Below are 14106 nucleotides of genomic sequence, written 5' to 3' on the forward strand. Positions count from 1 at the left end.
ACAAGATATATATGTATATATAGATCAATCTACATATCTATCACTCAATCACTTCTGTAATGGGTATGAGAGAACCAAAGGGTTAAGAAAAAATTGTTTAAGAAATTGCTTAACTTTTCCCCTGGTTATGTCTTTCCTTTGCAACTGTTTTATAACAGTGCCCTGCACACATTAGGCAATCCGTAAACATTTGCTGATTGATTATAAAGAGCTGGAAAAGAGCAAAGGACATTTACATAAAGACTTTATATGTTCATCTTACATCTGGGATACCATCCTCTCTATACGGCCATTTGTTCACCCAGATAAACACTCTGAGTCTATTACGTATAAGGCACTGCCATAACTGCTGGGGCAGTTTCCTAAGAAAGAACTAGATAGTAGATCCTAGCATCAGTGAGTTTTACTTAAAAAGCAAAAATAAGCACTAAATGGTTAACTGTAATATAAGGTAGAGAGTGACAGAGAAATATGCGCTCCTAGAATCCAGAGGATAGACAGAACATAGAGTTAAAAGGACCAGGAAAAGTCTTCATAGAAGAGGGAGTTTTTGAGCTGAATTTTGAGAAATTCTGTGGAATCACAATCACATGTGCATTTGGACCTAAATTAAGCGTAAGATGAAATTCACATACAGTAAAAGCATCCCTGAAACTCATCAGGAGTTTGCCCTGCTGTGGACTGATAAAGCACCTCTCAGTACATCCAACCCCATGAGATTTTTTCCTCTAGGGTTGAATCTACTCTTTCTCCAAGTGTGCACCTGATCAAGTGTTTGGCTTGTGTTTAGGGGTCAGGCTGTATGGGAAGACGGTATCTTTAAACATGAGGATCACGTGGAGTGTAGAATGTTCCTGCCATACGAGGTATTTAGGGACTGAGCACGCGGCTGAAGGAAGGACTCCTGTCTTTCATCTCACATCCACTCCCGGGCCTTTGCTCACTGAGGGGGCACGGAAGGCAGGACCGCCTGATCTATTCAATTCGGGTCTTTCACTTTTGGTTGGTTGTCTAACGAATCCATGTAAATGAAATGCAGGTAAGGATGTGATGCTACTATAAGAAAGACCTGAACACATGGGTTTTAGGGAGAAAGGCGGTAGCCTAGTAATGGGATTTGAACAAAGGATGAAAAAGCACAGGAAGTTTACAGGGGATTTTGAGTTCATACTGTCCTAGACCCGGCTTCAAGTCCTGGTCCTCCTCTTACTAGCTGTCTGTTGAGAATCAAGTTACTGAACAGCTCTATGCCTCAATTTTCTTATTTGTAAATTCCAAATTGTGTTTTTTGGATAAGATTTAATAATAAGCAAGAATGTCTGGTATTTATTATATATTCAACAAATGTTAAATTCCTTTCATTTCTCCTCTGCCTCCCTAATTATACAGCTGGAACATATAGGCAGTGAAGGTAAGGTTACAAAGGGCTGTTGGTGCCAAACTAGAGAGTGTCTTATATTCCAAGTTATATACCAGAGTCATCCAAAAGAAATATAGTATGAACCATGTACATAATTTTAATTTCCTAGTAGCCACACTTTAAAAAGGTTTAAAAGATTAAATTTTAATATTTTATTTAACCCAGTATATCCAAAATATTATTTCAACACATAGACAATAGAAAAATCAACGAGATATTTTCCATCCTTTCTTTCGTACTATCTTCAAAATCCACGTGTATTTTACATTTACTGCCTATTTCAATTAAGCTCACCGCACTTCAAATGCTCAAGAGCTTCATCAGGCCGTTGGCCACACTGCTGGACAGACCAGCTGTGGACGACGGAGAACCAGTGAAGGTTTCAATCAGAGTGGAATGCTTTGGCAAGATGACTCTGCCAGCAGTGCTTGGATGGGTTATAGGGGAGACACCGCAAGCCTGAAGGTTGCCTACGAAGTTACCATCATCATCCAGTGGACAGTTATCCAGGGTCTGAACAAGGTTCGCATCGGCAGGAATGGAAAAGAGGGGACGAAGGGGAGAAACACTGTGGGTGAGAGTGCACAGGACATGATGATGATCAAGTTCGTGGGGAGATAAGGGAGAGAAAAGGGTTGGACGTGGGGTTGTTAGGCTAGATATAGTAAAACTAAACAGACAGACTAGTTGTTTCCTACATTTGATATTATGTGGCTTCCAATTTAGCTCACTTGGTTATAGAAACCAACTCTCAAATTCCCTCCTTATGTATTCAAGAGAAACAAAAATACTGAATACCACTGTAATTTAAAAACTAGGTAAATGTCTCCATCTTCCTCACCAAAAAAATATATTTGGATAAAGCCGTAAAATGTTCATCAACTATCAGTCTAAACTGTCTACTAGAGCTTGGTAGCTCATCAAAGGCACAGACCAGTCTCGTTTACCTCCAACTGTCCCACCCCAGACAGCAATCCCATCGTAGCAGCCTGTGCAGGAAATGAATATATAGGTTTTTGGACGGCACGGAACTACAGAATAAGCAAATCCAACAGTTTTCTTCTTGAGATGTCACGTACGCCCATCTTTAAAACTCTGATTAAAAAATATCTAAAGAGCTAAGTTATAGTCTCACCCCATTGTTTCCCTGTAGGCAACTGTAGCTTCTGCTGCTATGCCAGTAGCATATGTTCACAGAAACTTGGTTTTCTCAATGAATTTTAACTAGTTCCTGAATGAACATCCTTGTAGAATATCAGGGAAGAGGTAGTAAGCAAAGGAAACTGTTTTAAGTTTACCGTACCACAAACTCTTTCAGGAATGGATGGAACTTCTGGAAAGTCCCCAGACCAATACTAGGAGTTAGCTCAGAAACGTTCTTTGACCCATAAATATAATCAACCTCATTTGCCAAAGCATTAAACTAAGTGTGATATAGAAAGCTGCACATAGGGAGACAAAAATTAACTTAAAAATGTTAATGCTAATATAGTCTGGAGGCATATAGAAATAAAACAGGCAATTACTTTTTCGCTGTTGTTGGTCTAACAAAGAGACTCTAGAGGCAAAAAAGGAAGTACTAAGAAACATTTCAATGCCAAATTTCCAGAGAGTGACTCAGGTATCAAGTGAGTTGACAAAAGCATAATTGGATGAATTCTATCTGATTTTACCGATCATTAATGTAGAGATATTCACAAGAGCAGGAGCACTGCCCGCCGCCACTGCCCCCAGCCCCCACCTCAGTGAGAAGACTGTTCAGAAGGGCACATCCTCACCTCAGACAGTAGGTGCTGAATCACGACGGTTAATGCCTCCAACTTGGTATTACCGCAGGAAAGCAGCTGCTTGAGCCGCAGGATAAATCCACTTTGGTTTTCGCATTTTGTTTTATACCGAGCCAGCTCAAGCGTTTTTTCAGAGGACAGTGCATCTGGAGACGTCTGTGTCTGGATACATAAACTTCTGGGACTCTTCTGCCTGCCCTTTTCAACTGCAAAAGGAATTAACATAGGTAGTAAGATATGTGATTTTAATTTTTATAATCATTACCATCTGGGTTCAAAAACCACTAGATGAGCCGCAGAAATGCATTTAAGTTCTGTTTACATAAGGAACGCATATGGATGAGAATGGGAATCCGTCAAATAGCCAGATGTTTGGAATTCATAAACACAGACAATGGCTTTAACTCTGACATTAAAAGATTTATGTGGGGCAGAGAATTATGAACATGAAACAAACAGATTTAGCAATCCAGAAACATGAAAATTGTGTGCAAAATAATGTTGATTCCATAGTTCCTAATTTTCTAGGTAAAATGGTACAGAAACCCCTCTGTGACGAGTACTCTGACTCTGTATTCTGATCACATATGCCGAAAGAAAAACACAAACGATTGGATTTTAAATGCCTTTCCCTCTTCTCATACCTTTTCTACAAACTTCCTGTCCTTTTCCTGCTGATGGCCTGGTCATTACAAAGATTTATACTGCAGACGAGGCATTTCCTAATCTCTAATAAATCATCATGTACATTGAAAATCTACTTACATTTGGGTCCTGATCTTGAAGTCCCTTGAGTATCAGACTCCTGACTATATTATTCTGTTTTCTAGCAAACACAAGCTTTGTTGTCTTCTCCCCTCTTCAAGTAGTAATAATGGCTTAAATATTTTTTTAAAGCCCATGCTAATACTCCAGATCCATCTAAGATGCCACGTTAAGTGATTGTTCACTTTCTGTGAATTACTCCACTTTATTTTAAATGAAAAACTGTTCAGCTTTGGAACCATTCCAAATGTCTCAGTCACTTTAAATATCAAACAGAATTGGAAAAACAGGAAATAAGCTGCTTAGCTTCTGGAAATAAGTAGGCCAAAGAATCAAAACAAATCTAAATCTGAAAAAAAAAGACACAAGAAACTAAAAAAGTGACTGTTTCCTTATTCTCATACGCACTCTCTGTGGCATCCACATTCTGTGGTAACAAACAAACGCAAGACAATTTTATAAACAGCAATTATCTAATTTTTCAGGGGGAGGAAAACTACAGTGATTTTTTGAAGGAAAATAAAGAAACCTCAGTATTCATGTTCCAGGAACCAATGGTAAAAAACACTCAATATACTCTTTAAGTAAAAAAAGGAAAAAAGGCTCTCATTTTCTGTGGTTGCTTTCCATGGTTAAACAACTCATATTTGTATTAATACTTGACAATTCTCAGTTCTAGAATGACTGAAATATCTATTGTGTTTCAAAAATACTTAAAGAGAAGGGGAAAGTATTTGCCCATTGGTCTTGATTAGTAGTCATTAAGAGTTAATTAGCAATAATTACCACTTCCAAAGCAGATGGAGAAGGCAACCAAGTTTATAGTCATAACATTAAAGGCTTCAAGGGCGAACAACTTTATAGTCATATGTTAATGGAAAATAATCTAAATATTTTACAGTTTGTCAAAATATCTGATTAGTATTCCTTTTATGTCACTTCCTGAGACGTTCTTAGAATTATATATAGTCACATAACATACAGTAAGTGTAGCGTTTTATGGTCATAATGTTCTCACTGTCCCTCTCCTTGATCCTCCCAGTAAACGTTCCAGGATGTGAAGGGCCTTGCCCAGGCGTAGACAGCTTCTATGGGACAGACTCAAAGTCAGAACCCAGGCCTCTGGTGCCAAGTGCCTACTGTTCCCACCCATATTAGAAAGTAGAAATGGGGTGGAGACACAATGCATTACATAACTAAAAGTAAACATTTATGCAATAATCTTAATATTCAAGCCCATTATCTGATAGCTCTTCATTTCAATAAATCTACATGTGAATATCTATGCTTTAATAGTGTTTTATATAATTTTATACGTACAAACAGAACAGCAAAAAACATCTTTTAACTCTTTGGCCATCTAGAGTTTACTACAATTTATGCAGCTATAAGTTAATTTTCCTGACTGAGATTATTGTCACACGTCCTACCAATACTTACTGAAATATTCATGTATTTATTGATACCTTGCTTTGAGTTTATCACTTCTTGAATCCTTAACAATGTTTGATTCTCTTTCTAGACTTTCCATGCTAAATTTCTTAATTTTATTATTTAACACAATATCAGAGTTTTAAAACTGTTAGGTTATAATTAAAATCTGAGAGGTGAATCTTTTATATGAATATTTTTGGAAAAATCTTTAAGATATTTGCCTACCTAAGTCTTTCACATGAACTTTAGTATTAACTGGTCAGGTTCTACTAAGTTATTTCATAAGGAAATAAATCTAAATTAACTTATTAAACATTGTTTTTCACACTACACAGAATTCAGAATACAGAATGCTCCTTTTATAGCACTAAACTTAATATTTTCTTTCAAATGATCTCTTATACCAAAGTCAGGCAAGAGCTAAGCATGTTTGTAAATGGATGTTTTCTTTGTAAACTAAATTTTTTTCACTGTATTATCAAGATTTCTTGAATTTACCTTAAAACTCTACTGACAGTTTTTGCTACTGTTTGTCTAAATTCCTTGATTATATGTATACAGAGTACTTTCCTTTAGATCTGTTTTTCTTATTGAATGGTTAATTCCATTTCTAACATTTTAAAGATAGAAAGAGAGCCTTATCTTTTTTTTTATTTAAGGAGATTAACGCTACTGTTTTCTCAATGGACATAATAGGTTTTAAAATAAAATACCTACATCGTTAAGAATCTGTCAATACTTTTTCTTAAGTGTTTCAAAAATAAGAGCTGGATTTTGCTGACTCCTTATTAGGCCTCTGAAACCATTATGATTTTTTCCTGGCTTTTATTTTTATTTGATAAACTTGGTTAAAGGCTTTTCTCATGCCACAGTGGCTGCAATTTCCTGAGGCAAACTTTTCATTTTTATTTACTTATTTTTACCATCTGAAATGTAACTTTGTTGAGGTATAACTGACATATAACAGGATACTAGTTTCAGGTCTGCAACATGATGCGACATTTGTACATATTGCAAAACGATCCCAAGAAGTCTAGTTAACATCTGTCACTACACAGTTACAATTTTTTTTTTGTGATGCAAACTTTTAAGATCTATTCTCTTAGCAACTTTCAAATATGTAACACAGTATTGTTAAATATAGTCACCATCCAATACATTACATCCCCAGGACTTATTTATTTTATAACCGGAAGTTTGTACCTTTTGACCCCCTTCACCAATTTCCTCCATCCCCCAGTCCCTGAGAGAAACTTAATTGTTTCAGATACGTCAGTGCAATAGTAGCAACTACTCCCTCGCTTGTTGCTGAGGATTCAGGTGGCTTAGGTCCACGAGTGAGACTGGTATCTATACATTTCCTTTATTATATTTTGGTTGCTTTCGCTTTTGATCACAAAATGGCATTTGTGCCTATAAAAGTCCTATTCTCCATATTTTGGAACTGTTAACTGGGTCAGGGGGTATATATTCTTTGAAAATTTAGAAAATTCCCTAGGACCCAACACTCTATTAAGAGTGCTGCTAAGATCACCCCAGAATGAACTTAAGTAGCTCTGGCTATCTTATCTTGTCTTATCAACTGTCCCAGTTGGACGCATTCCAACCGTGCAGGGCTCCTGGTTCTTAGCTGCTTTTCCATTTGTGCTGTTTCACCTTTGGCGGAAGTTAAATGTTAGGGTCTTAACTCCATCTAATGAGAGAAGCAGCATCCATTCCTAAGTGTCCAGTCGTGAAAACGCAAACATCATGCCCAGAACACAAACACTGCTCTGCCTCAGGTAGTGACAGAAATCGTCAGATCTGGACATCATGATGCAGTTTCCAATCCTACCCACTGAGAATCTCATTCAAACATTTAAAACCTGACTCTGGTCATGTCTGTCTGCATAATGTCACATGCTCAGTTTAAGCACACAAGAGCTTTGTACCAAGCCTTCTCTAACACACCTTAGCACAAACTGTTGAATTCATAGCTGGTAAGCAAGAGTTTATCCTATTATGAATCCTAGAGGGGTGTAAAATGACAGCTACAGAAAAAGATTTTCATTGCAAACTTGTTTGCAAAGAAAAACGAAAAAGAAAAAAAAACCCAAATGCTCATAAGCAGAGGACTGGTTCAATACATTTACAGTACATTTATACAGTAGAATACCACAGCCATAAGACAGAACTAGGAAGCTCTCTGTGGTAAATGAACAAAGCATATTAAAGAGCAATGTAGACAATATGCCCTGTTGTATAAAGACGATAGGACTATAAGACCATATTTTCTTCTTTGCTTCTAAATGCACAACAAAATTATAGCATAATACATATAAAAGTACTAACAATGTTTACCTGTTCAGAGAAGGGAATAGGAACCAGACAGATACAAAGTGTTCTAATGCATTTTTTTTAATACTTTTTAATTATGGGGTTAATATATTGCCTATTCAAAATTAAAAGGTAGTATTGCTTTTTCAAGGTGGTTACAATGAATTCTGAGCACTGAAATCTTTAACACTTAACCATCAAGAAAACAGTCAATCCGTGTTTCTTCCTTGGGGAATCTAGACAAGAAGGGAAATAACACAGGTTTGTCATATGTAAATGCTCAGAATATATTTGCATTTAAGGAAGAAAGAAAACATTGACATGTTACTCTTCTAGGAGTATGTAGCTTCAAATTTTAACAGAAGTGCAAAAAGCAAAGACTGTCCTCTACCTAGAGCTGGAAAATCATGTTGTGACCTCAATCTTCCGCTCCATATACTGTGCTCCCTAAGGACAAAATTGTACCACATGGTAGCTGATGACCCAGTTTGCGTGTCCTTCCTTCCCTCCTCACTCCTGGCTCAACTGAAGATCAGAGATGATGCAAAAATCTCCAGTGATGCTCAGAGCCCTAATGCTCATAAATAGGGTACTTCATGATACTAAAGAACAACAGTGTCTCTGAATCTTACTGGGATTTGAACCAAATTAGCGTAATATGAACCAAACTTTGCCTTTCTATTCCCTTTATTAACAGGTTACCATTTGATAATGCAGCTGTATTTAAAAGTTTAAAATATTTTGTTTATTATACTAACAGGATCTATTTAATCAGAAACCTTAAAATTAGAAAATCAGAACCTTCTCCATAGATTTAGATGTCTGTCAACAAGATAATCACCACTATCATGTCTGATCCAACCTTCCTGGGATGCACTCTATTGAAACTGAAACCTCCTCCAGGAAAACACAAGTCCTGAATCCAAGACATTTGCTCCCTTGAAAAACAGCTGGATAACGCTGTTTGCTATCTTTTTTCCTTCTACTCAGAAACTGCAAGTTAACAAAATTTAAAACTAGCCTAATAAATCTATTCATTTTCTTAAAGAAAGTAGCTGGGTAAAGGGGAAGAGGCCTGTTTTTCAGGCTCAAGTCACTGAGGTATATAGACCCCCCATTTCAAGGCTAAACACAATTCCGAGAGGAAGACTTCACCATTGAGATGTGGACTAAGCTACTGGCTGCTGAGGACACATCCATCCTAAGACCAAATAAGCCATTTACTGAATCGGCTGGCTTTCCAAATATTAAAATCAAATAATAAGAGACAAGACCTACTAGGAGAGTTGCCTTGGCTTCCATGAAACACAAAAGTATACACGGTATTTGGTAAATAATTTTGCCTAGTTTTTGTATACCTATTGAGCCATTCATTCACTCGCCAAGTATGTGTCAAAATCCCCCATGATGGCTTTGTTGTGGGAGTGGGTGGGTCTGCCCTGGTGTCTTGAGGGGCAGTGGAGGCATGGAGAAGGGGGTGCTGGTGGACAGGGGTGCATGAAGACACCAAGGGTCTCCGCTGAATCTCTTCCTGTTCCACTCACATGTCCACCTACGTGTGTGAAGGTGACGGCCACTGGGTGGAATGTGCCTTCTGCCACCTACTGCATTGAAACTAATGTTAATAAAATGTAGGTAATGAACTAGCGGGCTGGTGAGGGTTCTCGAAGTCTCTACCAGCAGCCTGGATCGACAACCGACTCCCTTCTTTCTGCCTTAATCTGAACCTACACATCTAAAACCCTTAGGAAGGACACCTCTCTCTACACAAGTTCTCTCTGTCAGTGTTTCCTCAGCATTTGATGACGGGTATTTACCCTGGAATAGTCCAAGGAAACAAAGCAATAACGGCAACACGACTTGATTATTAGATAGAATTATGTACACATTGTGGTGAGAGTACAGGTGGAGAAACAGCTAGATCTGGAGTAGTCAAGAAAGAGTTCTAGAGGCAGAGTTTGGATGGACATTTGCACATTCAGCAGAAAGATAAGCAGAAGATGCCAGCAAACGCAAAGGCAGCGAGGTATGGGAGGCCCCTGGTGCCCTGGTAGCCTGTGCTGACAACAAGGTCAGGACTCCTGCAGTGACGGTAAGATGGAGCGGCTGGAAGCATAAGCAGGGCGACAGCATGTGTGCCATACAAGGTTTTATCTTGTAGGGGGCACAGAACGAGGCTGGAGGCACTGTCAAGGAAGATCTGAGGGCATATGTAGGGAGGTCCTGAGGGAGGCCCACGAGGAGAAACTCATGGGTCAGTGGCAGTGATGACAGGCAGGAAAACATCAATGCATTTATGAGGCACAACAGGAGGAACTGGTGACCAGTCAGATCAAGGGGAATCCAGGACAAGTCACAAGTTCCCAGTTAGGAAGTAACACAGAGACGGGTAGCTTAGCATGTGAGAATGAGAGTGAGGGCAGAGGGAGGGGAGGAGTGCGGTGTGGTGAGGAAGGTGCTATGACATTCTCTAACACCCTGCTCTTGAGTCTCCAAAAAGAGTCTATTCTTAACTCACCTGCTCCATAACGCTTTCCAGATTTAACTGTCTGCCATGTCATTTTCCTGAGGAGCAAGGAGCTCCTTATTCCCGTTGTCCTGAATACTGCCCCTAACACAAGAGTATTAACACACACTTTGTAGTTGTATCAACTGAAGAGCAAACCCACAGTAATCTGTACAATCTTATTCAGGCATTTAAAAAAATTATTCATATTACTAGTATAAATTTATATAAACATTTTTAGTGTTCCTTTCATTATTTATTTGAAAAGAGTTCATAGTAATAATAATTTAGGAGGTACACACAGTACTTTCCTATTCTAGGTAGGTATGGCATTTACTTAATACAGAACATTTCAAGTTCAACAAAATAGTGTTTAAGACTTTTAAAATTACCCACGTCATTTCTTTCGGTGGGGGAGGGACATTAAGACACCTAAGCATTTAAATTTCACATTACCATATCGTTAGAATTTGTTGCAACGGCTTATATGGAAAAGGGTTTTACTTTTTTTTAATTTTAAAAGTAGATTACAGAATAGAAGGCATATTCATATTCAAAACTCCTGTTTCAAGATAATCATGCTTACACAATTTTTCTTGAAAAAACAACCCAAACTTGACCTTGAACATTTTCCACGTAGCTGGCAGGAAAAAAGCTGATTTCTCATGTTCTTAAAATGGACTACTAACTACAAAGAAAAGTTAATAGAAATTCATTACATTCAGAAATACTTTTAAGACAGTATTATCTCCCTCAATTTGTTGGCTTTCTAAATAATCTGAAGTCTACCTTAATATGTTAAGTTTATGGATTTGTTTCAGGACTGAAAAAAACATACTACAAAAATGGAACGCAACAAAAAATTGTGAGTAATACAATTTTAGGCCTGTGATAGTAAAAATTCCAATGATACTGAAAATATTTTTATTTTTATTTATTTATTTTTTTGAGGAAGATTAGCTCTGATCTAACTACTGCCAATCCTCCTCTTTTTGCTGAGGAAGATTGGCCCTGAGCTAAGATCCATGACCATCTTCTTCTACTTTATACGTGGGACGCCTACGACAGCATGGCTTGCCAAGCGGTGCCATGTCCGCACCTGGGATCCGAACTGGCGAACCCCGGGCCACCGAGAAGCAGAATGTGCGCACTTAACCGCTGTGCCACCGGGCCAGCCCCAAAAATATTTTTATTCTAATCTAACAAAAATTTCATTAAGAATATGAATTTTAGTAGAGGAAAAGTCTGAATTTTTATTTCAACTTAAATTATGAAACGAGTATCTTTTATTATACTTGTTCAAACCGTGCATGCGCAAAATGGATAGGTCTTTTCTCAGAGCACAAGACAGAAAACATATCCACCAAGTTCCCACTGATGTGGACAAGGTGCTGTTTCACAAGATAGACGCCACCGGATCCCGGCTTTTTTCCCTTTATTATTAAACAAATTACTTAAAATATTAAATACTAGCCTTCATGTGGACTTTTGTTGTTTTTGTTTTAATGATCATTTTGACTTAATCAATTAATAGGTACCAAAAAAAGTGCTCACCATCACAAAGCCTGCTATACCAAGCAGTGTTTTTGTTTTCAGCAAGGACGACGTGCATCGACAAGGTGTCCTTTTTAGTTTAACACATGGAAGACGACAGTACCAAGAATAATATTCTGTCACCACCAGGAACTGATTCCAAAACAAGAAAAGTCTACACGTCCCCCTCACAGCACCTACTATTCTAGAATTGTCACTGCTGCCTCTTCTGTGACTTTTCCATCTTGAGCTGGCCAGCTCAAGTGACGTCACCATGGTGCCAATGAAGCCATGTCCTGTGGGCAGTGCTCCACAGCCACAGACGTGCCCCTAACCATCGCAGCCACGTTGTAACCATGTTCTTTGTCAAACAGGGCCCCCAGCAAAGCAGCATGGGGAAATCAAGGCACATGCGGATTTAACACCTGAGTAGGGAAAACAATCCCCAAAATGCACCAAAGTGGGTCAAAAATCTCTTTATTGGGTATGAAAGACAACAGGCTATCTTAAAGTAGAAACAAAAATTAAAATAGCCAATTAAAAATTCAACATTAGGAATTTCTATAACACAAACAATCAATAAAAGGGGAGGGCTGGCCCCGTGGCCGAGTGGTTAAGTTCGCACGCTCCCCTTTGGTGGCCCAGGGTTTTGCTGATTTGGACCCTGGGCATAGACATGGCGCCGCTCATCGGGTCATGCTGAGGCAGCGTCCCACATACCACAACTAGAAGGACCCACAACTAAAAAATATACAGCTATGTACTAGGGGAATTTGGGGATAAAAAGCAGAAAAAAAAAGGGGGGGGGGGAACGTCATTCTCAAAATACTCATCAATTAAAGAAAAGCAATAGGAGAGGTGCCCAAAATTCAGGTCACCAGAGACCAATAGGAAAAAGGCAAGTCTGTCACCCAAAAGAAAGCTCTATTAGTCTTAAATTTCGCCAGAGCTATAATAATTGCTGCTGTTTATAAAAAGGATCCTCATGTGCTAAAATAACCCAGAGTATCACCTAAACCAAACACAGAAAAATGATGTGCAATACTGGAAACATTTAAAACCACACTTTCTTTTTCAACCTAACAAGTAATGTGCATATATTATTAATGAAATATTTTTAGCTCTAAAACATGCTTTAGGGCTAACAAAATGTATCAGTCTACATTATTTCATTTATAGGGTGATTCTCTATTAACCAAAACTCAATTGACCAGAGTATTTCAATTGTTCTAATTAAATAAGTCTTTACTGGATACTGCTTGCCACATTCCTCCAGTTTCTCCTGATGAGAAACACTGCTCTACTTCTCATCCTGAATCCAGCCCCAAACTATAATGTATGGTTTACTCTCCATGTGAAGGTGTGTGAAAATAGATACTACATTAAAACACAGTTTAGTGCAGTAAAACTTTAGCTATCTGCAACTTGTGAGATTAAGATGTACTCTCTCTTTCAACATCCAACCCTTTTTTTTTTTTTTTGGTGAGGAAGATTGGCTCTGAGCTAACACCTGTAAGAATCTTCCTCTATTTTATGTGGGATGCTGCCACAGCATGGCTTGATGAGCATTGCTAGGTCTGCGCCTGGGATCCGAACCTGTGGGCCGCCAAAGCAGAGTACACAAACTTAACCACTACACCACTGGGTGGCCCCATCAACATTTAACTTTGAAAAGCTTATCAAAATATTATCTATTATAAGTGAAAAGTCATTTAACATGTCACTGTCTTCTTAAATAAACTGCTGTAACTATGAAAGGGCACATTTTAATGTCATAGCAAAGCTGTAGCTATAAGAGGGCCATAGGTAGAGGAGCTTAATATCAGTCTATGACAAAACATTTTTAGCATAATGCCATTCGCAATACCAGTTCTTAGTAAATGCTTATCAGTGTGGCAAGAGGCCAGCAAATCTTCAAGACTGCTCTCAAGGAAGCCAAAAAGAAGAATGTGGATTCACAGTAAGATGACAAAGACATTCTAGAAGGCCACATCTCTCATCTGTTATTCTTGAATTTGGTCCTTTTGATGTCTTTTGTATTTGACAAATGATTGAAGTTCTTAACTTTTTACATACAAATTCTAATATTATTTTTTTATGGAAGCTTTCTAAAATGGCTTTATTGGCTTCTATATTTTTTTAGTGTGAGAGAGAAAGACAGGAGAAATTGAAGTTTATTTTGCCTCACCTTAACAATGCATGAATAGAACCATCAACACACTACTAACAAAATATTAATCTTTTGCTAACACATTTTAAATACATAAAAGCCACATTTAAAGTTGAGAACATTCTTTCTCAATGGAAGCATTATAACTGAAAGTTAATTCATTTAAGAGATCAAA

General features: G+C 38.0%; 1 protein-coding gene across 12 annotated transcripts in view; it reads right to left on the reverse strand.

The window, feature by feature from the left end:
- MTUS1 (microtubule associated scaffold protein 1) overlaps nucleotides 1-14106 on the reverse strand; it is a 145478-nt gene that overhangs the window by 31068 nt on the left and 100304 nt on the right. For 9 of the 12 annotated variants that reach the window (XM_046648585.1, XM_046648581.1, XM_046648584.1 and 6 more), the window contains 2 exons: nucleotides 10241-10333; nucleotides 3199-3413 (listed from right to left, as the gene is read on the reverse strand). In XM_046648585.1, coding sequence (XP_046504541.1) covers nucleotides 3199-3413; nucleotides 10241-10333 — 308 coding nt within the window. The remainder of the gene's footprint in view (nucleotides 1-3198; nucleotides 3414-10240; nucleotides 10334-14106) is intronic. The other 3 variants (XM_046648591.1, XM_046648589.1, XM_046648586.1) reach the window with 1 other exon arrangement.

Source organism: Equus quagga, chromosome 22 (genome assembly GCF_021613505.1).
Source record: "Equus quagga isolate Etosha38 chromosome 22, UCLA_HA_Equagga_1.0, whole genome shotgun sequence".
Taxonomy (NCBI): domain Eukaryota; kingdom Metazoa; phylum Chordata; class Mammalia; order Perissodactyla; family Equidae; genus Equus; species Equus quagga.